Source organism: Halichoeres trimaculatus, unplaced genomic scaffold (genome assembly GCF_033239565.1).
Source record: "Halichoeres trimaculatus isolate MK-OKI-2021-1 unplaced genomic scaffold, fHalTri1.1 fHalTri1_scaffold_9, whole genome shotgun sequence".
NCBI classification, from domain to species: Eukaryota; Metazoa; Chordata; class Actinopteri; order Labriformes; family Labridae; genus Halichoeres; species Halichoeres trimaculatus.
The window spans coordinates 34539727-34567187 of NW_027437188.1; the positions used below are offsets into that span (position 1 = coordinate 34539727).

General features: G+C 44.6%; 1 protein-coding gene across 1 annotated transcript; it reads right to left on the reverse strand.

Moving 5' to 3' along the window:
• Positions 1-197: 197 nt before the first annotated feature.
• Positions 198-27081, reverse strand: ece2b (endothelin converting enzyme 2b). The gene is made up of 19 exons (XM_074679449.1): positions 26763-27081; positions 16323-16409; positions 14589-14724; positions 14123-14338; positions 13774-13898; positions 13553-13699; positions 13396-13461; positions 13128-13316; positions 7810-7952; positions 7586-7700; positions 7357-7467; positions 7167-7265; positions 5681-5758; positions 5483-5586; positions 5243-5353; positions 5032-5099; positions 3557-3747; positions 3245-3340; positions 198-3082 (listed from the first exon to the last, which is right to left on the reverse strand). Exons 1-19 carry the CDS (start codon positions 26793-26795, stop codon positions 2906-2908), a joined length of 2292 nt encoding a protein of 763 aa, XP_074535550.1. The 5' UTR covers positions 26796-27081; the 3' UTR covers positions 198-2905.
• Positions 27082-27461: the final 380 nt, after the last annotated feature.

The window sequence follows — 27461 nt, forward strand, 5'->3', positions numbered from 1 at the left end:
CATCACTGAGCCCCACCCCCTGAGCTTCCAGGGCTGACGGTGTGGGAGTTTGAAACTTTAAGACCTGTTTGTTCAGGTGAGTTAAGGGTCAAATAAAAACAGAGCTGTGTATAAAAGGTACTGTCTCTTTAAGGAGAAGCATGCTCATATTATGGGATGTTGTGTGATGGGAGTATGAACAGAGCAGCAGTCTGGGTTCATTATTTTCAGTGTTTATTATATTTCCTTCATCTTCTCTGACAGTCAGATAAAATCCAGTACATCCTTCATCGGGTCTGACAGCAGCTGTTTGACACGCAGCTCTCTGATTGGACGAGCAGAGCGACGACGCCCCCTTCAGGACACAGACAGAGTTTACAACGAGCTGAGTTTAATCTACATCAGGTCTACTGTGATCTACTGTACACACACATACTCACTCAAACACACAGCTGTGACCCCCTCACACCCACACACACACGCCTGTACTTCTATACTTGTGAGGACCCTTGTTGTGTAAAAGAGCGAGGACCTGAGTCCTGAACCAGGATTTAAGCAGGTGAGTCCACAAAACACAGCCTCAGGAGAGCAAAACAAAAACAGTCTCATAAACGTGAGTGTATCATGCACACACACACACACACACACACACATACACACACGCTTGTTCTTTTGCCAAAATGGGGAGCCTTGTCAAATAACACAAACTTTCTGAAAGTCCCCATAACACAAACATGTCCCCATAAAACAAACATGTCCTCATAAAACAAACATGTCCTCATAAAACAAACATGTCCTCATCTGTCCCATAGTGGTTAAAAACTAAAGCAGGTCCTCACAGAAATAGATGCACAATACACACACACTCACACACACAGGAACAGATACGTCTTTGGCAGGAAGCAGCTTCTTCTTCTGCTGGACTAATAACGACACAGGAGCTGCACAGGAGTGGACAGTGATGTCATCTGGAGGCGAAGCGCACACACACACACACGCACATGCACACACACATACACACAGAGCATACAGTATGTAGTGTTCTCAGGTGTCAATATCACTTTGTGTTTCTGTCCAGGTGAGCCGACTGCTCCCCCTGCTGTCAGAATTAGGTAACTGCACTGAGCAGCAGGCTAAGGGATTATGGGTAATGGTGTTGAGGTAACATGTTTGAATGTTTGAAATAAAACTAAAGATTTACCTGTGATCACCTGTTAATCTTTGTTATTGGTGTTTCAGCACGAGCGGCGTTCAGGGTGTTTTCAGAGGACGTGAACGTTAAATTTCTGAGGGTAGTTTTCGCCTCAGACTGAAACTAATCTGAGTTAATCTGGTAATTTATTAAAACTCTTTCTTCACTGTGACTCAGTTTCCAAAACAAGACCAGGACCGGTCAACGACCCCCCCTGCTTCTTTAGCTCCTGAACGCCTCACATTCACCACAGGCCCCTACAGAGCCTGAGAGCCTCCTCCCATCCCGAATCACCGTCTGACGGGGTTTCATCCCCACCTCCCTCTTTAAGGCGTCCGTTTCAGATTTTAAGGCATTAATCCAAAATAAGTTTGATGATATCTTATTTTTAAGGCGCTTGTTTCCCTAAAGCCACTTGTTTTCATTCATCTCGACTTATCGAAGACTGAACTCTGAGGGTTGGATGGAGGTTAGTCGGTACGGAGGGTCGGCATGCCGTGGTTCAACAGTTAAAGACTAAACTTCTACATAATTCATATCGACTTGTTTCTAACAGGAAAGAGTTGATGACAGTCAATGGATCAATGATATCTAAAACATAAAGGCTACTTTTCACCTAATTAAAACACATTTTGTTGACCTTGAAATCAGTTTGAAATAACGAAATAGCTTTAGCCTGATTTATGTGTAAGATGGCGGTAAACTTTCAGAAGAAGATAAGAATTTTAACCCTTGAGTTTCTATTATTCACTCATAATTTTGTTCGTGAAGTAAATAGAAGTTGTTAAAATTTTACAGATTTTTATTTATGTTTAATTTTTTAAGGTGGTAGTTTCAACAATAGACTTAAAAAGATAAACACTAGCTTCACTACATTAAAAACTCTAACTTTAAAATCTGGAATCTGAACTCTCTCAGCTGCTCGGTGGACGTGGTACACGTTGCGGCGTTGAATACAAACCTCTGAAAGCACATTTTTGTTTAGTTTAAATTTGAATTATAAAGTTTGTGATACCGCTGTGTGGTTCAGGTCATTCAGAATGAATTTAAAGGATGAAATGTTTAATTTAATTTACAACAAAGAGGGAGTTTCCTTCTCTCTGAGTCTTAACAAAGAGAAGTCGAAGATTTGGCGACCACCTCTGATGATTTTAAGCAGATTTAGACGTTTTTACCCCTCAATAACCCTAAATCCTCGTCTAACGGTTCATCATAAACAAATTCATGGATTAATTCAACCTAAACTAATCTGAGTGATCCATACGTATGAGGTCATCACAGTGATGTCATCAGGGGAAGAGGGAGAGAGCTCATTCATTCAACACTCACACGCACACCCTTCAACCAAGGCCGATAATAATAATTAATAATAATATTGAAAACAGTGATAAAGCAGAAATCAGCGACATCATCCAACGTGGCTTCATCATCTTCATCTCAGTCCGTCTGGTTTCTGACTGAAGTCCACTGAGTCCGTTCAGTCTACAGGCAGGGGGTCAGTCTGTCTGTCTCCTGTTAACAGATTTATAGACTCTATGAACCTGACCCCCTCCCATTGACCTCCTGGTATAACCTCTGACACCTCCTCTCATTGAGACTCGGACCGTCCAGAAACTCTCCCGTCAGTAACAATCTCCTCTGTTAATAAACTAAATTTTCTCTTTTTTGCTGAAGAACAGAAAAGTTTTCCTGACTAAGTATCGGACCGGCCTACGCTAACCCTGACCCTGACCTCTACCAGACCTCGCAGCGTTTCCCAGTGTTCATTGGCGTCCCCGAAGGACAGTTGAAGTGGCGGCTGAAGTCTGGGGAGTTGGCGAGCGTGCCGATGACTCTGTATCTGGGGGGGCTGTGGGGGTCGGTCATCAGGCCCTCGTGAGCGCTCTCTGGAGTGCGAACTGAACACCACACCTGTGAAAAAGAAAGCACTGAATCAAAATGCAGAGAAGTCGCAGTCGTCAGCGTATAACCTGAGCCTCAGGTGACTTATAGAAACAGAAGAGGCTCCAGGACTCATCCCTGGGGGACACCTCTCTCCTTTCAGTCAGTGTGTCAGTCTTTTCAGTGTCTCACCTGAGCAAACCCCACAAAGAAGAGCTGATCATTGGTCAGGTTGACGGCAGGAAGCCTCTTCTCCTCTCCGTTCTTTTGGACCCACGATCGATAGGCCTGGAGGACAGGATGTGACCATGGTTATGTAAGAAAATCTGCTGATTTCTCACTGCGTAGATCAAGTTTGTGGGGCACAGGTCATGAGTTTATTACTGGGCTGTTTTTAGTGATCTAATCTGACCTTTGAGAAACCTTTGATAACTGTTCTCAGTTGATGAAACAGAGAGTTTAGTCTTTACTGCGTCAAACAGTTCTGCTTGCGTCTGTACTCACATGATAAGCTGCTTTGAGTCCTCCATTGTCTGCGATGTTTTCTCCGAGCGTCTGTTTTCCATTGACGTGTTCCCCGTTGACGGTGTAGTGGCTGTACTGATCCACCATGCACTCCGTCCTTTGACGAAACGCCTCCAATGACGAGTTCTGCCACCACGGCCTCAGGTTTCCTCCTTTATCGTACTCTCGACCTGTTGGAAGGGAAGGAGACATTAAACTCACAGCAAGCTGCAGTGATCTGTTCAGAAGTATCTGTTATGTAAAGTTAACTCTTTGGTGGGAGATCTGATTCATGATTAGGGGTGGGAATCAAAAACTGGTTCCTGTTGAGAATGTTGGAATCCTGTTAGCCTTTGTGCTTAACGATTCCCTTATCAATTCTTTACATTGAGCCGGAGCCGCCTGGCCATACGTCGACTAGTCTGCTGCAGCTATCTTAGCTTAGCAGTTTCCCAAGCCAACTCTGGTTCAGGATTTTCAGCTTGAAGTTTTACTGAAGAACTGACTTCATAAACTAAGTACATTACTCTCTCTCCTGAGATTCATATTCAGTACATTTGAAATGGTATAAATCACCTTATTTACCAAAATAACAAAATAGCACAAGCTTGATGCTAACGTATATAGGGAAACTGCATTGATGTTGCTAGCAATTAGCATACATCAGTATAACTTCAGCTTCTGAATAGAATTGCAACTTTCATCGCATTAACATATCACGTCAACTCTTTGTAAAAAATACTGAGAATTTCAAATGTCAAAAGCTAACAGGCACATGGCTGACAGAAAGGTTCCAAACAACTTAAACTATTGCTATAACCACTTTGAGACACTAGATGGCCTACTTTAATTATTAATATATTACAACACAGCGTTACAACATCAACGTTACATTTTTTTCACTTACAGTATAAACTCAATTAAATGTTGTTGACACAAAAATTCTGTAAAGCTACTTTTTGTACCAAGAAAATTCACAACAGGAATTGATAAGGGAATCTATAAAGAATCAGATCGATAAGCAGAATCGATAAGGGCATCGGTATTGACAAAATCTTATCAATTCCCATCACCATTCATGATTCAGGAAATTATTCTCGCTGATTTCGTTTTTTTTAATCTCATGGAAAAAATTCACAAACTGGTTATGAACATGGCTTCTCAGGGTATAAAGTGACGCAAATATGCTTCAAACCTACACTCTCCCAAATTTCCAGCAGGGGGCTCCACTAACTGTACGGTAGTGTTCCTCCTGCCGAGCTGATTTGTTCCAGACATTTGATTTCTTTGATCTCTTCATGTTCCTTTGTTCTTATTTTATTCCTTAGATCTCATTCCATTATTTATGTCTTGTCATGTTCCTTTGATCATCATTGTAAGTGTCCTGTCCAGCAGGGGGCGACCCCACAGAAGTCTGATTGTCTATCAATGTTATAGGTTGATGAGTTTGGGACCTGATGTGGATCCAGACTCACCCTGATCATCGAAGGCGTGCGTGAGCTCGTGACCCATCACCACCCCGATTCCACCAAAGTTCAACGCCCTGAAAACACACAGACACATAAACATACACACATCAGTTTAAAAAATATCAGGAGTGTCTCACACACACACACACACACACACACACACACACACACACACACACACACACACAAACACACAGATAGATGGAGAGGTACAGACTTGGGGTGATCGTGGGCATAGAAAGGAGCTTGTAGGATCCCAGCAGGGAAGACGATGCCGTTCTTCGTGGGCATGTAGTAAGCATTCACTGTGGGAGGAGTCATACCCCACCTGGAGGAGGAAACAAGGGGACATGGAGAGGAGGCAGGGAAGGATAGGCTTGTTACTCCAGGAGAAATAAAGACTGTAGATTGTTTCAGGGGACATGAAAAAGCTTCAGAGAGCCCTCGCTGCTCTTACTGGTCTTTGTTGGGAGTCTTCCTCAGCTGGTCGGCCATAACTCGAGCGGAGAAGTTGTTGAAGTTTAACATGTTCTGGAAAAAGTTGTCGTCTGACACTTCGTACTGAAACACAGAGACAGAGCTGTTAAAGCTGAGCGCAGTGTTGAACAGCAGGGGGCAGCAGAGCATCAGCTGCAGAATCCAGCTCAGCACTCACCCCGTCATAAACGTCGTCAAGCTCTTTGGAGTCCAGGATGAACTCTGGGAAACCAATCATGTCGTAGATGGCGTCGGCCTATCAGAGGACAGAGTTTTGGGGGCTAGTTAGCACAGAGGTTAAACAGGTTTCAGTGGTCAGTCAGGTTTAGACCTCACAGCCTCTCTGATAGTCTATCAGACCCCCCTTTGATCTGTTTATGGTTTAATCTGACCCATTGTGTATCAAAAAGAACCAGATTTAAGGAACCAGGTTAAAGAGACAGGGTTTAAGGGGCAAGGCTTAGGTGACCAGGTTTGAGAAACCAAATTTAAGGGGCCCAGTTTAACGGATTAGGTCTAAGGTGCCAGGTTTTGGGGACCAAATCAAGGGGGACAGGGTAAATAGGCCAGGTTTAAGGGACAATGTTTCAGGGACTAGGAATCAGGTACCAGGTTTAAGGAAGCAGGTTTAGGACAACAGGTTAAAGGGGCCAGGTTTAAGGGTGCCAAGTTTTGGGGACCAAGTTTTAGGGAAACAGATTTAATTGACCAGTTTTATGGGGCGAAGTTTGAGGGACGAGGTTTCGGGGACCAGGTTTAGGGGACAGGTTGTGGGGACCAGGCTGAAAACACCAGCTTTAAGGAACCACGTTTAGGAGACCAGGTTAAAGGCACCAGGTTTTAGGGCTCCAGGTTTAAGAGACCAGTTTTACAAGTTCAAGGGACCAAGTTTCAGGGACCAGGTTTAGGGGACAGGTTGTGGAGACCAGGCTGAAGACACCAGTTTTAAGGGACTAACTTTAAAGAACCAGGTTTAGGAGACCAAGTTTTAAAGCACCAGGTTTTAGGGCACCAGGTTTAAGCGACCAGTTTTACGGTACAAAGATCAAGGGACCAGGTTTTAGGGGGGCGGGTGTAAAGGACAGGTTTAAGGGTCAAAGTTTCAGGGACCAGGATTCAGGTACCAGGTTTAAGGAAGCAGGTTTAGGACACCAGGTAAAAGGGACCAGGTGTAACGGTGCCAAGTTTTGGGGACCAAGTTTTAGGGCACCTGGTTTAAGAGATCAGGTTTATGCGCCGAAGTTTAAGGGACGAGGTTTCAAGGACCAGGTTTCAGGGACCAGGTTTAAGGAGACAGGTTTAGTAGACAAGGCTGAAGAGACCAGCTTTAAGGGATCAGCTTTAAGGAACCAAGTTTAGGAGACCAGGTTAGAGGCACTGGGTTTTAGGAGGCACCAGGTTTAAGAGATCAGTTTCATGGGACAAAGTTCAAGGGACCGGGTTTCAGGGATCAGGTTTAGGGCACCAGGTTTAAAGGACCAGATTTAAGGGTGCCAAGTTTTGGGTGCCAAGTTTTAGGGCACCAGGTTTAAAAGACCAGGTTTATGGGGCAAAGTTTAGGGGACCAGGTTTGGGGGGCCAGGTTCAAGGGGACAGGTTTAGGGGGCCAGGTTGAAGAGACCAGGTTTGAGGTGCTGGGTCTTAGGGACCTGTGGGTGTTTCACCTTCTCTTTAGCGGCCTGTCTTGTCTGGTCATCCATCCAGCTGAGTCGGGCCAGAGATTCTTTGAACGCCGAGCGGATTGCGTTGATCATGTCCTCGGCCTGAGAGCAGGAAAGGGGGACAGGTGAGGACTCCAGAACCATCAGAGACTGAGTCGTGATACCATCAGGTGTAAACGCCGCTGTGACTCACGATTTCTTTGCTGTGTTTGTCGAAAGTCGCTTTGACAAATAGCGCTCCCAGAGCGAAGCCCAGAGTGTCGTCAGTGTTCCCGATGCAGGTCTGCCAGCGCGGGGTGCAGGACTAACAAACACAGAACCAGTTACAGACCAACAGATCCAGACTTGTGTGGCAGTAAACCAGTTACAAACACTGACTCATGGAACTAAGAGCAGCAGGAAGCTGTCTGAGGGGTTTGTACCTTCTTGGTCCCGTAGAGACTCTCCAGAAGTTTGTCCTGAGCGTTCTCGAAGCGCTGATCCAAACTGGCCACGCTCCTCCAGACCAGCATCCACATCATGTAGTTATTCAACAGGCTGGAGAAACAGAAACAAGAGTAAGTCCACTAGAGTCAGTCCCTGTAGCCCCTGTGGCACTACAGGAACTTAACGAGTGACATCACAGAGTGGCGTGGTCCAGACTCACCTGTGGTCGGTCTTGTTGATGAGGTCAGACACCTGCTGCAGGTATTCTCTGGCGTACAGGACGACGGGCTCCGTGTCGTTGAGCTCCAGAGGAGACAGAGAGGAGGACAGGAAGTCCAACCACTCCACGGCAGGAGCTAGCGCCTGAAACACCAACAAAGAAGAAAAACATTAGATACAGGAAGAGTCACGTTTAAATCCTAACCTTGTCTTTGGCTCAGGAGTCAATCCCATCATCCTCTGCTGTGACTGGCTGCTTCTCACAGCCTCACAGTTTTCATTTCAGGTTTTCTGTTTATGGTTATTGAGGGGAGTTGATGTTGCAGTACCACAAGTGGCCACCGGGCGCATTTGGGATCAAGGCTGGAAACACTGACCATGTTTTGACCCGTGTGGTTTTGACTGATCATAAAGCATTCAGGTGGGGCTTAGGAAAAATAGCGACAGAGACACCCAGGTGAGATATTCAGCGCTGTACGAAGGACTCTGAAAAGTACAACAAAGCCCAGACCGTCAGAGTCCTGAGCCTGTCTGAGGATCAGGAGGGAAAACACTCAAAAAGTTTCTCTGTGAACCAGATCTGTCCGTCCCTCGGTGTGTCTCAGTAATCCTCAGTGTGGGAGCAGACTGCACCACCCGGGGGGGACGCACTGAGATGAGAAAGTAATCCCAGCTGAGTCTGCCTCAGCTTCAAACAGAGGAACAGAGAGCAGCGTGAAAACCCCGCTGCAGAGAGGAGGCAGAGCTCAGACCATGTTCCTGACGTCTGCTGGATTTACTCATGACGCACAGAGAACGGCCCGCTTCGTGATTTTAAACAAAACCAGAAAGTTTTATAAATAAATGACAACATCCAGCTGTTAATCTGCATCCCCACAGGAAGACACAAAGACAATATCTTTCCTGTCAGCAGAGGGCGCTGCAGGGACAGATTAACACATGACACCAACACAAGACTCACTCCATTAGAATGAAACATCTGAGCATAAGTCTGAGAGTTAAAGACGAACATCTGGTCTGGAACAGTTTTATATGTTTTCAGAAGAATAAAAAATAAAGCTGCAGAGCTGCAGGATGCACGCTCTCAGACAGACAGACAGGTTGGATGGTCCCACATGCAGGTAGAAGGAGGAAGAACACCTGTAGCTCTGAACAGGGACTGAGGTAGAGGAGGTCATGTGACACCTCAGAGCTCAGAGACAGGATGGTGTTGTTGGCTGCAGCAAGTGATGAAGCAGGTGATGAAGCAGATGATGAAGAAGGTGATGCAGCAGGTACTACGGCAGGTGATGCAGCAGCTGATGAAGCAGGTAATGCAGCAGGTAATGCAGCAGGTAAAGCAGCATGTAATGCAGCGGGTTCAACTTTAGGTGATGCAGCAGGTCATGTAACAGGTGATGTAGCAGGTAATGCAGCAGGTGATGTAGCAGGTAATGCAGCAGGTTATACTTGAGGTGATGCAGCAGTTGATGCAGTAGGTCATGCAACAGGGGGTGTCGCAGCTGATAAAGGCTGGTAATGTAGCAGGTGATGCAGCAGGTGATACAGAGGGTGATGCAGCATGTGATAAAGCAGGCAATGCAGCAGGTATTGCAGCAGGTTATGCTTTAGGTGATACAGCAGGTAATGCAGTGGGTGATGCAGTAGGTAATGCAGCAAGGCATGCAGCAGGTAATTAAGTGGGTGATGCAGCAGGTCATGCAGCAAGTGATGCAGCATGTGATGAACCAAGTTTTGCAGATAGTGATTTAGCAGGTGATGCAGCAGGTTATGCAGCAGGCAATGCAGTGGATGGTGCAGCAGGTGATACAGCAGGTGATACAGTAGGTAATGCAGCAGCTGATGCAGCAGGTGATGCAGCAGGTGATGCGGCATCTGATGAAGCAGGTAATGCAGCAGGCAACGCAGCAGGTCATGCAGCAAGTGATGCAGCAGGTGAAGAAGCGGGTTTTGCAGACTGTGATGCAGCAGGTGATGCAGCATGTGATAAAGCAGGTAATGCAGCAGGCAATGCAGCAGGTAATGCAGTAAGTTGCGATGCAGGTGAAGAGGCAGGATTTGCAGTCTGTGATTAAACGGGTGATGCAGCAGGTGATGCAGCAGGTGATGCAGCAGGTGATGAAGCAGGTGATGCAGCAGTAAGCACACCTGTTTAGAGTTGTTACACTGAACTTTGACCTGCAGAGGGACTTGAACAAAGACTACCTCTCAGTGGTACCTGCAAATTCTGGATTTGAGCACCCTTTTGCTCAAACCTCCTGTCAGTAAAGCTACAGTGGCCTATAAGGACTCCTTTGATGCACTTTAAGTCTAATCCTCCATTAGTCGAGTTTGTACCAACGAAAACATCAACATAAATTCTTTAGCACAAAAACAACAACCCCCTCTCTGTCTCTTCTTTTTCCAGACAGTTCATTTTGAAATTAAAAGGTTTTTGTTAATTATTTCTCTATATTGTGTTTTCTACTCCCTCCAGATATTAATTTAAAATAATCCTCCAGAGTCCCTGTTCCTCAGTCTGTAAGTCGCACAAAACCTTCTCTCTGACCTCCTTCAGTATGACGCTGAAACACAAACTGATTTTCTTCTGATGAACGTCTTTTCAGTTCGATGAATAATCAACAGGAGGCAGATCGGACAAAAGTCCAGCTTTGTCAGCTCTGACGTAACTTTTGTCTGTACATCTTGTGAACACAGACTGTTGGATGTATCCTGACTGGTCTCACAGGAAGCGGGGCATCAGGTGTGATGCTGCTCTGGACCCAGAGTCTCCAAACTGAACCAGAGACGGAGACAGAGGTTGGTGTGGACCTGCAGGGACGTGTGTTCATATCTGCCGTGTTTATATAATAACCTGTTATCTAACCTCACTCCGTCTCGCTCTCCACCACAGAGATGCAGGCACATAGCAACAGCTCTTGGCAACAGTTGCCATGGTGACCCCTCAAGCATCTGCAACCCTGAAGGACGGAGCGCTGCAGCAGCAGAGACCGCACTGTGCAACACACTGCTGCCAATGCACACTGTACGCCAGAGAGGGGGAGCAGAGAGGGGGAGCAGAGAGGGGGAGCAGAGAGGGGGAGGCAGAGAGGGGGAGCAGAGAGGGGGAGCAGCATGTTGGAGTGAGACACTGCAGACTGATCTGATCAGATATTGGAGCAGACAGCACACACAGTTGCTCCATGAGTCCTGGGTCCGTCTGCAGATTTGATCGTCTCCCCCCCTCAGACTGAATCCTGACAGAGTCACAGCCTGCAGCCACGCTAACAGCTCACAGAGGCTTTACTGAAACACAGCTTAGCTAGGGCTAGCATTAGCATGCTTTCCTAGATGACATTTACATCTTGAAGCTCAAACTTCAGGTTAGCTGGAGTCAAGATTCATCATCTGAGGTTAGCCTGTTAGCATGTTAGCCTGTTAGGCTAAACAAACAGCAGATAGAGGGGATGGGAGTGTGACCAAGACCAGAGTCCAAATCAGCCTCCTCCAATCAGCTGATTGACTCTATCGGTAAACATTTCCCTCATGAGTCTCAGTCACCAGTCTCAGCAATCTCCTTCTGTTGCTTTGATCTCATTCTGTTGCTTTGATCTATTGTTGCTGCTTTGATCACACTTAGTTGCTTCAATTTTTTTTATGTTGCTTTAAACTAATACAGTTGCTTTAAACTAATTTTGTTGCCTGGATCTAATTTTGTTGCTGTAATATAGTTATGTTGCTTTAAACTAATTTAGTTGCTTTGATTTAATTTAATTGCCTCTCTCATTTTGTTGCTATGATTTCATATTTTGTTGTTTTGATCTTCCTCTGTTGCTTTAAACTCTTGTTGCTGCTTTGATGACATTAAGAAGCTTCAGTCTTGTTATGTTGCTTTGATCTCATTTTGTTGCTTTGATCCAATTTTGTTGCTTTGATCTTGTTTTGTTGCTGTGATCTTTTGTTGCTGCTTTGATCACACTAAGTTGCTTCAATCTTTTTTATGTTGCTTTACACTATTATAGTTGCCTTGATCTCTTTTGTTGCTTTGATCTCATTTTGTTGCTTTGATCTATTGTTGCTGCTTTGATCACACTTGCTTCATTTTTTTTATGTTGCTTTAAACTAATAAAGTTACATGAAACTAATTTTGTTGCCTGGATCTCATTTTGTTGCTGTAATATAGTTATGTTGCTTTAAACTAATTTAGTTGCTTTGATTTAATTTAATTGCCTCTCTCATTTTGTTGCTCTGATCTCATATTTTGTTGCTTTGATCTTACTCTGTTGCTTTAAACTCTTGTTGCTGCTTTGATGACATTAAGAAGCTTCAATCTTGTTATGTTGCTTTGATCTCATTTGTTGGCTTTGATCTAATTTTGTTGCTTTGATCTTGTTTTGTTGCTGTGATCTTTTGTTGCTGCTTTGATCTCACTAAGTTGCTTCAATCTTTTTATGTTGCTTTTTTATGTTGCTTTACTCTTTGCTCTATTATAGTTGCCTTGATCTCATTTTGTTGCTTTGATCCCATTCTGTTACTTTGATCTAATTTAGTTGCTTTGATCTCATGTTGCTGCTTTGATCTGTTGTTGTTCCTTTTCTCTTGTTTTGTTGCTTTGATCTCATTTTGTTGCTTTGATCTCATCTTGTTGCTTAGATCTCATTTTGTTGCTTTGATCTCATCTTGTTGCTTTGATCTCATTTTGTTGCTTTGATCTTTTGTTGCTGCTTTGATCTCATTTAGTTGCTTAAATCGCTTCATTTTGCTTTCACCTTGTTTTGTTATCTTGATCTTTTCATGCTGCATTAATCTTATATTGTTGCTTTAATCTCTTTTTATTGCTTTGATCTTGTTTGTTGCTTTGATCTCAATTGTTGCTTTAATATTTTTAATTTTGCTTTGAACTAATTTAGTTGCCTTGATCTAATCTTGTTGCTTTGATCTCATTTTTTTTTGCTTTGATTGCATCTTATTGCTCTGATTTCATATAGTTGCTTCAATCTTTTTATGTTGCTTTGATTGTATTTTGTTGCTTTAAACCAATTTTGTTGCTTTGATCTCATTCAGTTGCTTTGATGTTTTGTTGCTGCTTTGATTTTATTTTGTTGCTTTGATCTTTTGTTGCTGCTTTGACCTCATTTAGTTGCTTCAATCTCTTCATGTTGCTTTAAACTAATTGAGTTGCTATGATCTATTGTCATTTAGTTACTTTGATCTAATGTTGTTGCTTTGATCTCTTTTTTTTGGCTTTAATTTTTTATGATGCTTTTATCTTTTTTTGTGGCCTTGATTTCAATTTGTTGCTTTGATTTCATTCTGTTGCGTTGACCTTGTTGCCCTCACCTGGAGCTCAGCGATGGTGACCTTGTGGTAGATCTTCTCCTCGTCTCTCCGTTGGTCTTGTGGGACGGTGATGTTGGCGAGCGCCGTCTCAAACTCCAGGATCTGCTGCATCTGGACCTGGGTGGAGCTCCTCTCCCCGCCCAGCAGCATCCCCAGCTCCACCATGTAGTCCAGGTACGCCACCAACACCTGAGAGTCACACCAACAGTTACTGAGTGACCTCAAAGAGGACCCTTCAGATCCCCAAACCCCCCTTAGGAATCCTCACCTTCTCATTGGCTGTCTTGTTAAGGTAATAGTCCCTGGATGGCAGGAAGAGCCCTGATTGGTCCACCTGGGAGGAGAGGATCAACAGATGGATCAAAACCACTTAACTAAGGTCCAAATGGACTACTTCTGGTTTAGGACTTCTGGTTCTGGTTTACCTGGATGACGTTGCTGTTGGAGTTTTTGGGATCAGCGCTGACTGAGACGCTGAAGAAAGGCTGAGCTCTGTAAGGACCAGAGACCACCTTCAGGACCTCCATGAAGTTCTCCTTGTCCCAGGGTCCCGTCATGTTCCAGCCCCCGATCTACAGAGCAGGTCCAGGTTTTCAGATGTACTGACCCATTAGACTTTAAATCAAAGTGTTAGAGACCAGCGTACCTTGTTGATGAGGTCTATGAGAGGCTGAGCTCCGAGGTCCTCGATCCTCTGCGTGTTGAGACAGGACAGGTAGTAGGACTGGGTCTTCCTCTCGGCCTCGCTGCTCCCGTTAAACGTCCCGTTCTCTAAAAGCAGAGTCCAGGTTAAAGGGGCGGATGAGACCCTGAGACTCTAAGTGTCCTGATGTTGGATGGAGAGTGTCCCTGATTCAGGATCGTCTGTTGGTAAACCCTTCAGGTTTCTGTCTCTGGAAGACTTTTGATAAATGGTCACCAAAGGTTTACCAAAGATCCACATCCCCCTTCCTGCCTGTCTCCCTCCCTACCCGTCTCCCCGCCCCTCGTCTCACCCAGCAGGTGCTTCAGCAGGGCCTGGTTCTGCTCCCAGATGCTGTTGAAGGTGGACCACCTCGACCGTCCTTCAGGCAGCGGGTTTTTCCTCATCCAGCCTCCGCAGGCGAACTGATAGAAGTCCTGGCACGGGTCGGCGCTGCGGTCCATCGCCTCCACCATCTGACTCGCCACGGTGACGCACGCCTCCGTTAGGCACAGGCCACGCCCACTGTCTGCACGCCATCACAGGACAGAAACAAATGAAGGTTAACAAGACGAGACTAGCTGCAGAGGGTGATGAGAGGGACGGGAGACAAGGAGAGATCAGGAAGGAGCTAGGGAAGGTAATGGGAGGAAACTGAAGGAGACAGGAAGGAATAAGGAATAAGGGAAAGGAGCCAGGAGGCAGGAAGGAAGGAAGGAGGGAAGGAAGAGGATGAATCAGAGAGGTTAGGATGGATCCAGGCGTTTGTGCCCTCTTACCTGAGCTGAGTCCGAGTCCCAGGACCAGAAGGCAGGCCAGCAGAGCCAGCAGGGCAGCCAGCAGCAGGACTGACAGCAGGACCTCCAGCTGGGTCCTCCTGCCAAATATGTCCACGCCCCCCTTCCTGAAACCGACCTGAGAGAGACAGAGAGAATCAGACATCAGGAGAAGAGGGCCACCTGAAAACCAGAACCAAGAGTGGACCAGGGATCAGAGGAAGATCTGACAAATACTAAGAGCAGGGACAGGTCTAAGGGGTCTTTGAGTCTGATTCAGATACATCCATCCATTTATCCATCAATCTATCACTCAATCAATCCATCCATCCATCCATCCATCCATCCATCCATCCATCCATCCATCCATCCATCCATCCATCCATCCATCCATCCGTCCATCCATCCATCCATCCAACCATCCATCCATCTAGCAATCTATCCATCCATCAAACATTTATGCATTTCATTCGTCCATCCATCCATCCATCCATCCATCCATCCATCCATCCATCCATCCATCCATCCATCCATCCATCCATCCATCTTTTTATCCATCATCCATTCTTTTATTGATCCATTCACTGATCCATCCATTTATCATCCATCCATCAATCTTTCTACCCATCCATCCATCCATTATCTAATAATCTATTCATCCGTCCATCCACCATCCATCATCCATCTATCCATCCATCCATCTATGAAACAGATTAAGTCACACAGAGATCCTCCACAGCTCTGTAGTCCACCTCCTTGGGGGTCCTAAGGGGCTCCCTGGTCATCAGGGACACATGGCCCCCCAGTAAGTTCTGAGGTCTGCTGAAGGGGGCACCTGGAGGACCCTGGTTGGATCCTTCCCTCCACCGGCTCCATTCAGGTGAAGGTGTCTGAGCCGTAAAGCTTTGACCTGACCCCCCAGATTAAACAGATCCAGATCTCTGATGATCTAGATCTGAGTCTTTGGTCTAACTAAAATCTCCTGAAAACTCTAATCCCTCTTTCTTTCAACCCCCCACTGTTAACCAGGATCTGGGGGGAGAACTGGGCTCTGTGGGGCTCTGTGGGGCTCTGTTGGGCTCTGTGGACTGAGAGAAGAAATAAGCAGACTCACTGCAGCCCCTCAAGCTACATCTGGACCGTCTGGACCTCAGATCCAAAACATTTCTGCGCCAAGCTGATCCTCAGAGTGTGTGTTCAGAATCTGAGTGTGTGTGTTCAGAATCTGAGTGTGTGTGTTCAGAATCTGAGTGTGTGTGTTCAGAATCTGAGTGTGTGTGTTCAGAATCTGAGTGTGTGTGTTCAGACTCTGAGTGTGTGTGTTCAGACTCTGAGTGTGTGTCCAGACTCTGGGTGCTGGTCCCGGTCCTGTCTTCTAAGAGCCGTCATTTTCTCAGAGAGTTCACCTGGCAGAGATCCAGACCCCCCGCTGCTCCTCTCTCTGAGCCTCCTGGACCCACACCGCGGTGGCCTCGTTTTGTGTTTGAGCCTGAGGCCCCCCAGAGTCTGGCTCTGACGCTGTGTCCCAGGATCTGAGTCCAGGAGTCCACCTGGGACCCGTTATATTTAAAACTCATTTTCTGCCTGTCCTCTTTCTGAGGGTTTCTGAGCAAGACCTGAAGACAGCGCCCCCTCTCTGCAGGTCCCTGATCCTGGTCCTTAAAGCCTGTTTGTTAATGTGTCAGTGTGTGTGTGTGTGTGTGTGTGTGTGTGTGTGTGTGTGCTGCGTTCACTGACCTCCACTCTGTCAGGAGACGAGGCGGCCTCAGCTGGAGCATCTGACACTTCCTCCTCCTCCAGTGTAGCTCGCTTATAGCTGGACATCTGAGGACACACACACACACACACACACACACACACACACACACACACACACACACACACACACACACACACACAAAAACAGTTTTAGTCTTTAATAAATTTCTCTCAGAAAGATTTAGCCGAGCGCTCTGAGCGTGAGCAGCTTTAACTCCTTCCTGTCTGCGCCCTGAAGAGCAGCTTTAACTCCTTCCTGTCTGCGCCCTGAAGAGCAGCTTTAACTCCTTCCTGTCTGCGCCCTGAAGAGCAGCTTTAACTCCTTCCTGTCTGCGCCCTGAAGAGCAGCTTTAACTCAGTGATGGTGTTGGACCTGAGCGTGTTCCTCTCTCTGTCTCCATCGATCTCCGCTGCTTCTTTATTTATTATTCATCGAGTGTTTGGAGACAAACTGCTCCTCTGAGACTCTCAGTCTACATTTCTTAATCTGATATCTGCTCACACACACACACACACACACACACACTCACAAACACAGAGGAGTGAACCTTTCATTCACTCAGAAACACTTGAGGAAATCAAACTCTTAACCTCTGAACGTTTCCACTTCCTGTCCGGGGTCCATAGTCTGGTCTCAAACCTGGACTCTGTCCCCTTTAGGGATTAAACGTAGACCAGCAGCAGCGAGGCTCAGCATGAGGACACATCTAGCTCTGATCAAATAAACCTTCACTTCCTGTGTTTACACCCCCCAAGGGTCCCTTTGCCCCCCCAACCTCCTTTGGTTATTGTGTTGCAGGAGCATAAACACTTCAGGACTCCACCCTGATCCTGGATCAGCCATGACCCATTTTATACACTCAGACTCTCAGGGCCAGCAGAAACATGAGTCTAGGAGGATCCGGTAGAGGATTTCACGGGCGTCTTAGTCTCACACTCTTTTTGGACTTAATACAGGACCAAAACTAACCCTGAGTCAGCCCTGCTTCTTGTCTTAGTCTTTGTTAGTCCTAGTCCTGGTCTGGCTCTGTGACATTCCTGGTACTTGCTTCCAGTTTTTGTCAGGCCTAGTCTTGGTCTGTGCCAGTCATGGTTCGGGTCATGAGCTCTGTTGGACCTGGTCTTAGTCTATGTCAATCCTGGTCATGGTTTTGGTCACAGTATGTGTCACGCCTGGTCTTAGTCTGAGTCAGTCTGGATCCTGTTCCTAGTCTCAGTTTATGTTAATCCTGGTTGTGGTCTAGGTCTCTGTCAGTCCTGTTACTGGTCTTGAAGGGGAGTCCAGTTCCTGTGTGTCCCTGCATGCTGACTGTTGGTCTGTTCCTAGTCTTGTTACTGTGTCAGCCTGGTCCTGGTCTTGTGTGTTGGACTGGTTCCTGTGCGTCCCTGCAGGATGCTGAGGGTCCCCTCTGAGGCGGCGAGCGCTTTAATTGATGACGCACGCAGAGGGGGAGAGAGGGGGAGTGGGTGAGCGAGGCTGCTAGGCGACGAGAGAGTGTGTGTGTGTGTGTGTGTGTGTGTGTGTGTGTGTCAGTGTGTGTGTGTGTGTGTGTGTGTGTGTTTTATCTCTCTGGAGAGTGATGTCACCATGTGTGTGTGTGTGTGTGTGTAATTAGATAATGTGTGTGAATCATCTCCATTCAGCCCTAATGGACTTCAGTGCAGCTTATATAACATCTGTCAGTGTGTGTGTGTGTGTGTGTTTGTGTGTGTGTGGGTGTGTGTGTGTGTGTGTTTTGGAGTCCTCTCTTTTGTCCCCTCTCAGCCCCTGTATCTCTGAGTCTCTTTATGTCAGAAACAAACTGCTGCTGGAGAACGAAACATCAACAGGGAGTTTGTTCATCTTGATGTTAGCCTAGCTTAGCACAAAGACTGTAAACGAAGGGAAACTGTTAGCATAAGGAGGACGACTATTCCAAAAAAGTAAGACCTTCTGAACACACACATTTGGTTCTATCAGACTTACACACCAAGTGCTTAACGTATGTGGTTATGATTTCACCAACATGAGATCTCACAGAATCCCGCGTGATAAAACGTGACTTCAGAAGGTAAACAAACGCAGATGCTAATTAGCATCAGAGGCAGTCCGAGCAAGAACTGTAAACATTAAACATGTTCAATAATATCAGATTGAAACACTACATAAATGTAGACAGCTACTGTCTCTTTAAGACCACTCAGCACCCTAGACCCAGCACTCTGGAAGCCTCTTCCGCTGTTGCCATGCTAAAAAGTCATGTATCTCTATTTAAAATGACAAATCTTGATGAGAAAGTGCATCATTAACACGGGCCAATTAGAAAAGTCCTGCTCTGTCTTTTGATGTTAGCCTCCAGAGCACTGAGTTTATGAGTGCTTTGAAAGCTCTTAAAGGGACAGTAGCTGATATGAGACGTCTTAAAGAGACAGTAGCTGAAATTAAGAGACTAAAAGAGACAGTAACTTCAATGAACCGACTCACACTAGAAAACTCTTACAGTGAGTGTCTTAGACAGTGAAGTAAAAATATCATATGAATTCAAGTCTGTGACACAAAAAGTGTTTCTTCTCGTCTTTTTCTTCTCACTCCTCCAATAAAACTTTAACCTGTTTTCTCTTTCGGGGTCAAAGCCCGTAAAGAAACCTGTAAACAAAGGAAAAGACCCATTAACAGCCAATCATCGCAAACAGGAGGCTGGCAGTCCGCCATCCTCCTCCTCCTCCTCACAGGCCGGCAGCCTGAGTTTGCTGCGTCACTGAGCGTGTGCAGAGAAACATGGAGTCAGCTCTTATCAAACTGCAGACGTGAAGTAAACAACAAACAGAGGAGACGTGTGCACGCGTCAAGATCAGTGTGAGATGGTTGGTGCACTGAGATGGAACAAATTACTGTTTACTGACATGAGCGTCACGGCTGCTCATTTATTTATCAATTTATTTCTTTATTTATCTTTCTGTTGTCTGACGTATTATCACAAAGAGCTGAAATAAAAAAGCTGACCACATAAACTGAACAGAGATGACTGAGTGTGACCTTTCTGACTGAGCGCTCAGCTCCTCCTCATCTGCATGACGACCTCAGCACCTGCAGGTCGTCGCCAGGGAAACTGTTCCATCACCACGGCAACAAGAGGGTTGTCATCAGTTACAGCTGTGACCTCTGACCCCTTACATAAACACCTCCCCAACACAATACAGGACTACGACAAGTCACCTCCCCCTCATCCTTACACACACACACACACACACACACACACATGAACAAACACACCCTTCTGTGCTCCACACTCAGTCTGAGCTTTAACCAAGTTACAGGCAGATACAGATGACCATCATTACATAAGACAAGATACTGATAATGATGATGATGTTGATGGTGTCACTGCCAATAATGCTGATAATGTTGCTAATTGTATTTCTGTGGAAAATGGCAGTGATGATAATATTGATCATGATAATGATGATGATGATAAAAATGAGGATGACGCAGGCAGAGGAAACATGCTAATATTGGTAACTAAGATGATAACAAGTGAGAAGAAATGAGAAAAATTGTGTTGATGATGATAAAAAGGTTGAGAAAAATGATGATTCTGAAGAAAATAAAACTAGTGATAATTCTAAAAAATCTATTAATGCTGATGATAACGATGATGAGGATAATCATTTGAATATTAAGATCAATGTAAATGAAAGTATTAGAGACAAATTCATCGAAGAACTTTGTTGATGACAGCTATGATAATGATGATGAGAATGATTTTAAATAAATAATAAAGAATAATTTTGATAATGCTCATAGAAGTGATATTGATGGTTATAATGATAGTAATGATAATACTGATAAAAATGACAGTAATGATAATAATGATGGCACTGATAAATATAGTAATAATAATGATAGAAATGATAAAAAATAATAATGATAATTCTGATATCAGTGATAAAAATGATTTAAAAAATTATAATGGTAATGATTATAATATGATAATTATGATAATAACAATAGGTATGATAAAAATTATAATGGTAATGAAGATAATAATGATAAATCTGTTAATAATGGTAGTATTGTTGAAAATGATCATAATAATTATAACATAAATTATAATTATTATGATTAAATAATAATTACAGTAATGATAAAAATGATAATAATGAAAATAATGATCAATGTTGGCTATGGCTGCCTTTAGCTGTAGCTCTCTCTTCTTTGTCCATTTCTTTTAAATTTTTCGTCTCTTTTTCATAATCTTTGTATCTGGAGTGGATCATTACTTTTTTTGGTTCATTTGTTGGTCGTGGACACCAAACTTTTTGTGTCTTCAGTGATATTTTTACTACTTTTTCTCCTGTGTTTGTCTGGAGATCCTACATGTAACCATGGCTGCATTGTTTACATGTGAAATCAGGTGTTAGCAGCCTGTAGCATGTCAATGCTAACTGGTGCAAGGCCGGATGTTTCCCACAAGGTGAGGAGAAGGAGGTGAGGACGACGTGCTGGTTCTCAGGTGTGAGCTAAGAAGTGACGACATCGACCTGTCCTTCCATCCATCGTTATTGGGAACATAAGATCTATCTCCAATAAGATGGACGAGCTAGCTGTGCTAACCCAACAACAGAGGGAATACCAGAGGGCAGAGTAGCATCATGCTATTCACAGACATGGCTAACAGAGCTAACACCAGACACCAACGCCACATTGGAAGAGCTTCACCTGCTGTGAGCAGACAGGATCCAGGAGACAGAGACTGAACAGACTGCAGAAGAAGCTCAGTCCTGGACCCTGTGGAGGTGGAGGCTGGCTGACTGGACAATGATGGACAAGCTGTCAGCATCTATTTTCTTATGGACCTTTTTACACTTTCTATACACTTTCTTACTTTTTTTTTTTTTTTTATTGCTGCTGTGACTTAAATTTCGTTGTACTTGTTACAGTGACAATAAAGTTCTATACTATCCTACTGATGATTAGGATATTAATGATTAAAATGAAAATAATTATAATGGTAATGATGATAATTTTGACCACTTTGATTACTAAGATATTAATATCAATGTGACTGACCATAATATCTACGGTGATGATGATGATGATGATGATGATGATGAAGATGGTGATGGGGATGAGGGTCATGACAGTGGCGGTGGTGGGGGATGTGTGGTGCTTGATGGTTTGTTTTGTTACTTGGATGGAAACTGGGCGTCTTAAGGGAAGTCACAGAGCTGCAGACAGGAAACAGTAACCCTGCCCAGCCCACACACACACACACACACACACACACACACACACACACACACACACACACACACACACACACACACTGCCAGACTCTTTGTTACCTTAGGAAAGCTCAGAGTTGTGATTTATTGACTGTTTTTTTAGTTATTTGTGTGAAAACGTGGTGAACCACACCTTTAAAGTGTTCCTGTAGGGGATTCTTGCTGATGCACTTCTACAGAGAGTGAAGCCTGACTGGTGAGCCACAGCTCAGCTGATCATTAAAACACACCCGCAGGCCCATGAAGAGAAAACACACGCTGTCCATGAATCCAGCTTTGTTTTCAGGGTAAACCAGCAGCTTCCAGGAAGACTGATACGGATCCTGAAGACGTGTGAAATAAAATGTCGTTACTGAGAGGACGACCGGTTTGGGGAGTTCAGGGAACTCAGCAGGCTGACCCACATTCCTGCAGGCTGCCTGAGGAGACGAGCTCAGGGCACAGAGAGCCCTGCAGTGTTTTCAGACCCACTGATTCATCAGGCTGGTTCACTCTGTTCAGGATTCAAAACAAGACACAACAAAACATCTGAAAACCACAAACACGACGCAGGCTAACAGGCTCAGCTGCTAATTAGTGCTAACAAACTGCTGGAGACAGAACCTAGTGGACACACAGGGGACTGCAGTTTGTCTAAACAAAGAGCTCTATTGAGACTGACTCAGTGTTGGAGACAAAGCCTAGTGGACACTTAGGGAACTTCAGCTTATTTTAACATGGAGCTCTATGGGGACTGACTCAGTGTTGGAGACAGACTCTAGTGGACACTCAGGGAACTGCAGTTTTTGACACTAGTGACTTGAGCAATGTTAGATTAAACTTTAAATCAGGACCAAGCTTCGACTGCATTTGGACTCAGGATGTTGAGAGTCAACTTAGACTTGGACCAGAGTCACGAGGAGTCAACTTGGACTCAGATTCTGTACTCTACACCTGACTCAGACTTGGACTCTGGGTACATAGACTCAACTCCCACTAAGTCACAGGTCATGGGGACTTGAGTTAGACTCTGACTTAGGTCGCCTTGACCAGACTCAATCTTGTTCTGAGATATCGTCGACCCGACTCAGACTTGGACTTAGATACTGGGGGCTAGAATCGGACTTGACTCAGGAAATGGTGAGTTGACCGCAATTGTTTTCCAAAATAGACCGACCCAAAAGACTTGGACTTCGAAACTCCAGAAACTCTGACCCGGGCCACAAGAGCTCGACTCAAACTCACACTAGTAAGTAGTAGGAGCTCGACTCAGACTTGGATTCGCGGAGCATAGACCAGACTGCCTGACACTGATCTTGAAGCTCTGGCTGAACTCAGGTTTGGTTTGGGTTTGGCTTGGAAAAAGGGGACTTGATTTGGTCTCAGATCTAATAACATAGACAACTGGTACAGAAGGAACAGGGACCCGAGTCAGACCTGGGCTTTAAGACTCAGATACAGACCAAGGCAACTGGACCTGGGATGACTTGGAATCTTCTTTGGTGACTTGGACCAGAGGTTCGGTGAGAGGACTACAACTACGGCGACTGTCCCTGATGTCAGAGAGACGGTCAGAGCTCCTCTGATGGAGGCTGACCACACCTGATGATGAAGAGGATGAAGATGATGGATGGTGTTGTCATGTGGTGTGTGGATGTTGTTCTTAAAAGCCACAGATGTTCAGTATCGACCTGAGGCCGTCAGAGACACGCCGCAGCGGCTTAAACCGCTTCTCTCTCCTCTTCATCTTCATCATCATTTGTTTTCATCTTGGTGTCGTTCGGCTCTGTCTTCTTCCTGCTCATCTTCCTCTTAACGTCACCCTTTATCTCCTTCCTCATGTTTTTCTTTCTCTTCCTCATCCTCATTTTATGAGTGTCTACTTCCTGTTTCTCTGGTTTACAGATAAAGTTTGAGGATGTTGAAGAAGACAGATTTAAAATCATCTGGAGAAAATAGTTTTATTCCGACAAAATCAAATCACTGAAAACCGCGTACATCTTTTTTTCAACCAATCACCAGATTTTTTTGTCTTTACACGCAACTTTCTTGGACCAGTTTTTGCAGTGACTCTGGATGAAAAAAAATATTTTTGGACTTAATTTGGTAACAGGTGGCTTTGGTCGAACATGGTGTCCGTTAAACTTCTTCAGAGGTGATAAAGCTGCAACCATGAAATCTTCATTTTATCATAAAACACTTTCAATTCTGCCTGGAGGACATGTTTCAGTTTGGACTCGTCCTTAAGCTTTAGGTTCAGAGAAATCTGATTTTATTCATCCTGACTCTTTATGATCGTTCTTTCAGGAACTAAACTACTGATTATTTCATTTTCACGGTGAACACTTTGAGTCAAATGCTGCTGATAGAAACAGACAAAGGACTAAAAACCAACGGGTTTAAAGTCTGAAAGAGCTGAATGACGTCCAGGACTTGGACTAGAGTCAGGCTGGAGTCTGGATATGTCGGACTTGTGACTCAACTTGGACCGAGCCTTAAGATCTGGCTGCATCCGTGAATGCTTGGATATTGGGGCTGGGACGATACGCTTTTCACCTGATATGTTTCTCTTGGGATTTTTGGGGCCCAAGTTCGATTGGATTTGCGATCCTTCAAAAGTTCTGATTTTTGCTTTTTTAACACCAGACTAAGTGAAAAGCTGAATAATAATGATGATGACATACAGACTAAACCAAGAGCCATATTTTCCCAAAAAATGCACATCACATGGGTGTTAGTTTTTAAGATTTATTCAGAGGATCTGACATCTTAATTTTATTTCCAATCAACTAAAATGAAGGAAATTATTAAATAAAAAAATCCTGATTCTACAATAAATAATTTTTATGTCTCCCACTCCTATTTGTTAATTCATATCCACTTTTTCCTCTGGTCTAAGCTCCTATCAGCAGATCAGTTTAGCGAGAGTGTGTGGCAAGATGTCAAAGGAGGCGCCAAAGGTTGTACGGCTTGTTTTTAAAGGTCCCATATTGTGCAAAAATCACTTTATTAAGTCTTTTAGTGAAATTTGTGGGTCTTTGTCTTTCCTCCCAGCCCACAAAATGTGATATTTAATGACCAAACCTGTTCTTAGTAGAGCTTGTGGATGTAAAATCCTGACCTAAAACGAGCTGTTTGGATTTTGGGGATTTGCCGATGTCAGCATTTCCCTTTTTTGACCAATCAGGAGCAAGTCTGACCTGATTGGTCCACTGGAGCAGATACCCCCAACCCCCCTCCCCGCTGGAGAGAATGCCTAAGTTGGAGAGCCATCACTGCTCTGTTTTTGGCTGTAAACAGCCACATAGTTCCCTGCTCAAGCTTCCCATCTCAGAAGAAGAGAGACTAAGAGGCTAGAGTTCATTTATCAAGGAAATGTTCCAGCTACACTCAGTAAAACTGTGCATGTGTGTGCTAGTCACTTCACGGCCGACTGCTTTTCCAACTTTGGACAGTACAGCGGTGGCTCATTTACATATGAAGGCCACGCCCACTAAATCAGAGCGTTCTGAACAGAGGGGCTATGAGAGCCTGGAAACAATGCTGCTGTGCTTGATTCATTGGCTTTTTGGACCAAAACATGTTACTACCATTTCATGAAGACATTAATGATCCAGATTAAACTGCAGAAAAGGAGCAGAATATGGGACCTTAAGATTTTACGGCTTACCCTGGCAAATGCAGAGTAATATGTTTACTATAGAAATCAAATAAGATGGGTATTTTTTATTTTCACTTATAAAAAAAAAAAAAAACAAGAAGAGAGGAATTGTGTTGATGTGCTACTCACAGGAGAAAAAGTGTTGCCATTCTCACAGAGACACTCTGAGAGTGCTCAAAAAAGTTTTTTCCTGCGTTTCTTGAGGTGGTTGTGACATTATTTTTCCTGACTCTCTGCCGTCTTTACAGAGTATGCTCATAGAGTTGAATTCAGCTAAGGCTTCTTGTGTATACTCTTATCTTAATTGTCACTGTAACTCAGAACACGTTACTATTAATTCACTGAATGTCTTTTTCTGAACTTCAAAACTTTCCAACAGTCGGTCCAGGTTTACACTGACAGAAATCTGGAGTCAAACGGCAGCATTCTTTATCCTGAACTCAATATTTGTTCAAATATTTTATATATTCAAAGTCAGATACTCAAAGTTCCACTAGATGAGTTTCCTGTGTCCGACTCTGGGGACTTTTCCCGGACTTGGGCTAAAGTACCGAGGACTTGACCTGGGCTCCAAATCAGGTGAAGAAGACTCAACTAAAATTTTTCTTCTGTGAATTTGACTCGACTTTGATTCTATTTTTTGAAAACAACGCTGAGTTCAGTTCATCCTTGTTGAATCTGAAGTTTCACGCTCTTATTGAGGATGTAGAGACAAAAACTAAAGAGTGTAAAAACCTTGGTGTCGAATCAGAAATAACCGTTTTAGTCTTTCCTTGATCCTGTTTTTAATCTAATCTGTCAAACTATGTTACAGATTATATTTCCTGCCTGTGTTGATGTTTTTCCTCTGTTTAGTTTTTCTGAGGTGGTGTTCTTCAGCTCTGACTTCACGCCCTGCTGACGTGTCTGAAGCAGATCCACCTCATTGGAAATAAACTTCACTAACATGTCTCTGTCTCTGTGTCTGAACGGGGTCTGAATGAGAGCAGGTCGGAGGAGATGAGGAGTTGAACCTTTAACCCTGAGATGCAGACTGATCTCTGCAGCCACAGGAACAGGCTTTGATTCTGTCTGTTTACAGGAAGTCTCTTCTTCTTCTGTGGTTTTTAAATAAATAAATAAAAAACAGACATAAACATCAGGCAGTGTGTTCTTTTTTTTCTTTTTTCCACAGTTTACAGAGAAACCAACCAGAAATGTGGAGAATCTACCTGATCCGAGCTTCAGGTGACTCTGAGACCTGCACGAGACTGATCAGAAATCAATCAGCACGTTAGATTAGTGACGTCAGCAGGAGGGGGAACAGATTTCAGGCCACGCACACACACACACGCGCACGCACACACCTGTAGTCACACTGATTGACAGCTGCACACACACTGACCTGGGACACACAGGAGCGCGTGGGCTGCGTGTCACGCGTGTGCGCGCGTGCATGTTAAGGGGATGCGTCTTTGCCTCTGTGTGTGTGTGTGTGTGTGTGTGTGTGTGTGTGTGTGTGTGTGTGTACTCACGGTGTTCCGGAGGTCCTGCAGCGCTACGCTCATCCTGGAGCTCCCGTCCCCGAAAACAGAGCGCTACCGACGGCCACTCCGCCGGCCCATCCTCCCGGCTGTCCGTCCGTCTCTCCCCGCTCTGTCCCCGCTCTGTCCCTGTGTCTCCGTCTGTGTGAGCGTGTCTCTCTGTGTTTCTGCGTGCTCCTCCTCCTCCTCCTTCTTCTTCTCCTCCTTTTGTCGTGCAGCAGCAGCAGCAGCAGGATCGACAGCTCTGTCTCTCTCCGTCTTTCCTCAGACCCCGCCCAACATCCAACCAGCCTCTTCCTCTCACAAACAAACACACCCCGAGACACAGAGAGGCTGACGTCATCCACACGGCCTACGTCAGCGCCCGCAGCGCCTCATCTATCTATCTATCTATCTATCTATCTATCTATCTATCTATCTATCTATCTATCTATCTATCTATCTATCTATCTATCATTATACATGTCACCTTTGTCAGTGACGTCATTTCCTGCTTGTGATTTATATTAAACAAAGACTTGTTATTAATTAACTTATTATGTTTTTAATCCTTTATGAAAGATGTTTTTTCACTGTGCTTAAAGCTCCTGTCATGAACTTCCATCCTGTGTCAGTTTTGGCGCCCCCTGTAGACTCCAATCTCATACTAACTTCATCAGGTGGCATTGTAAATCTCCTAAAGTTACGACT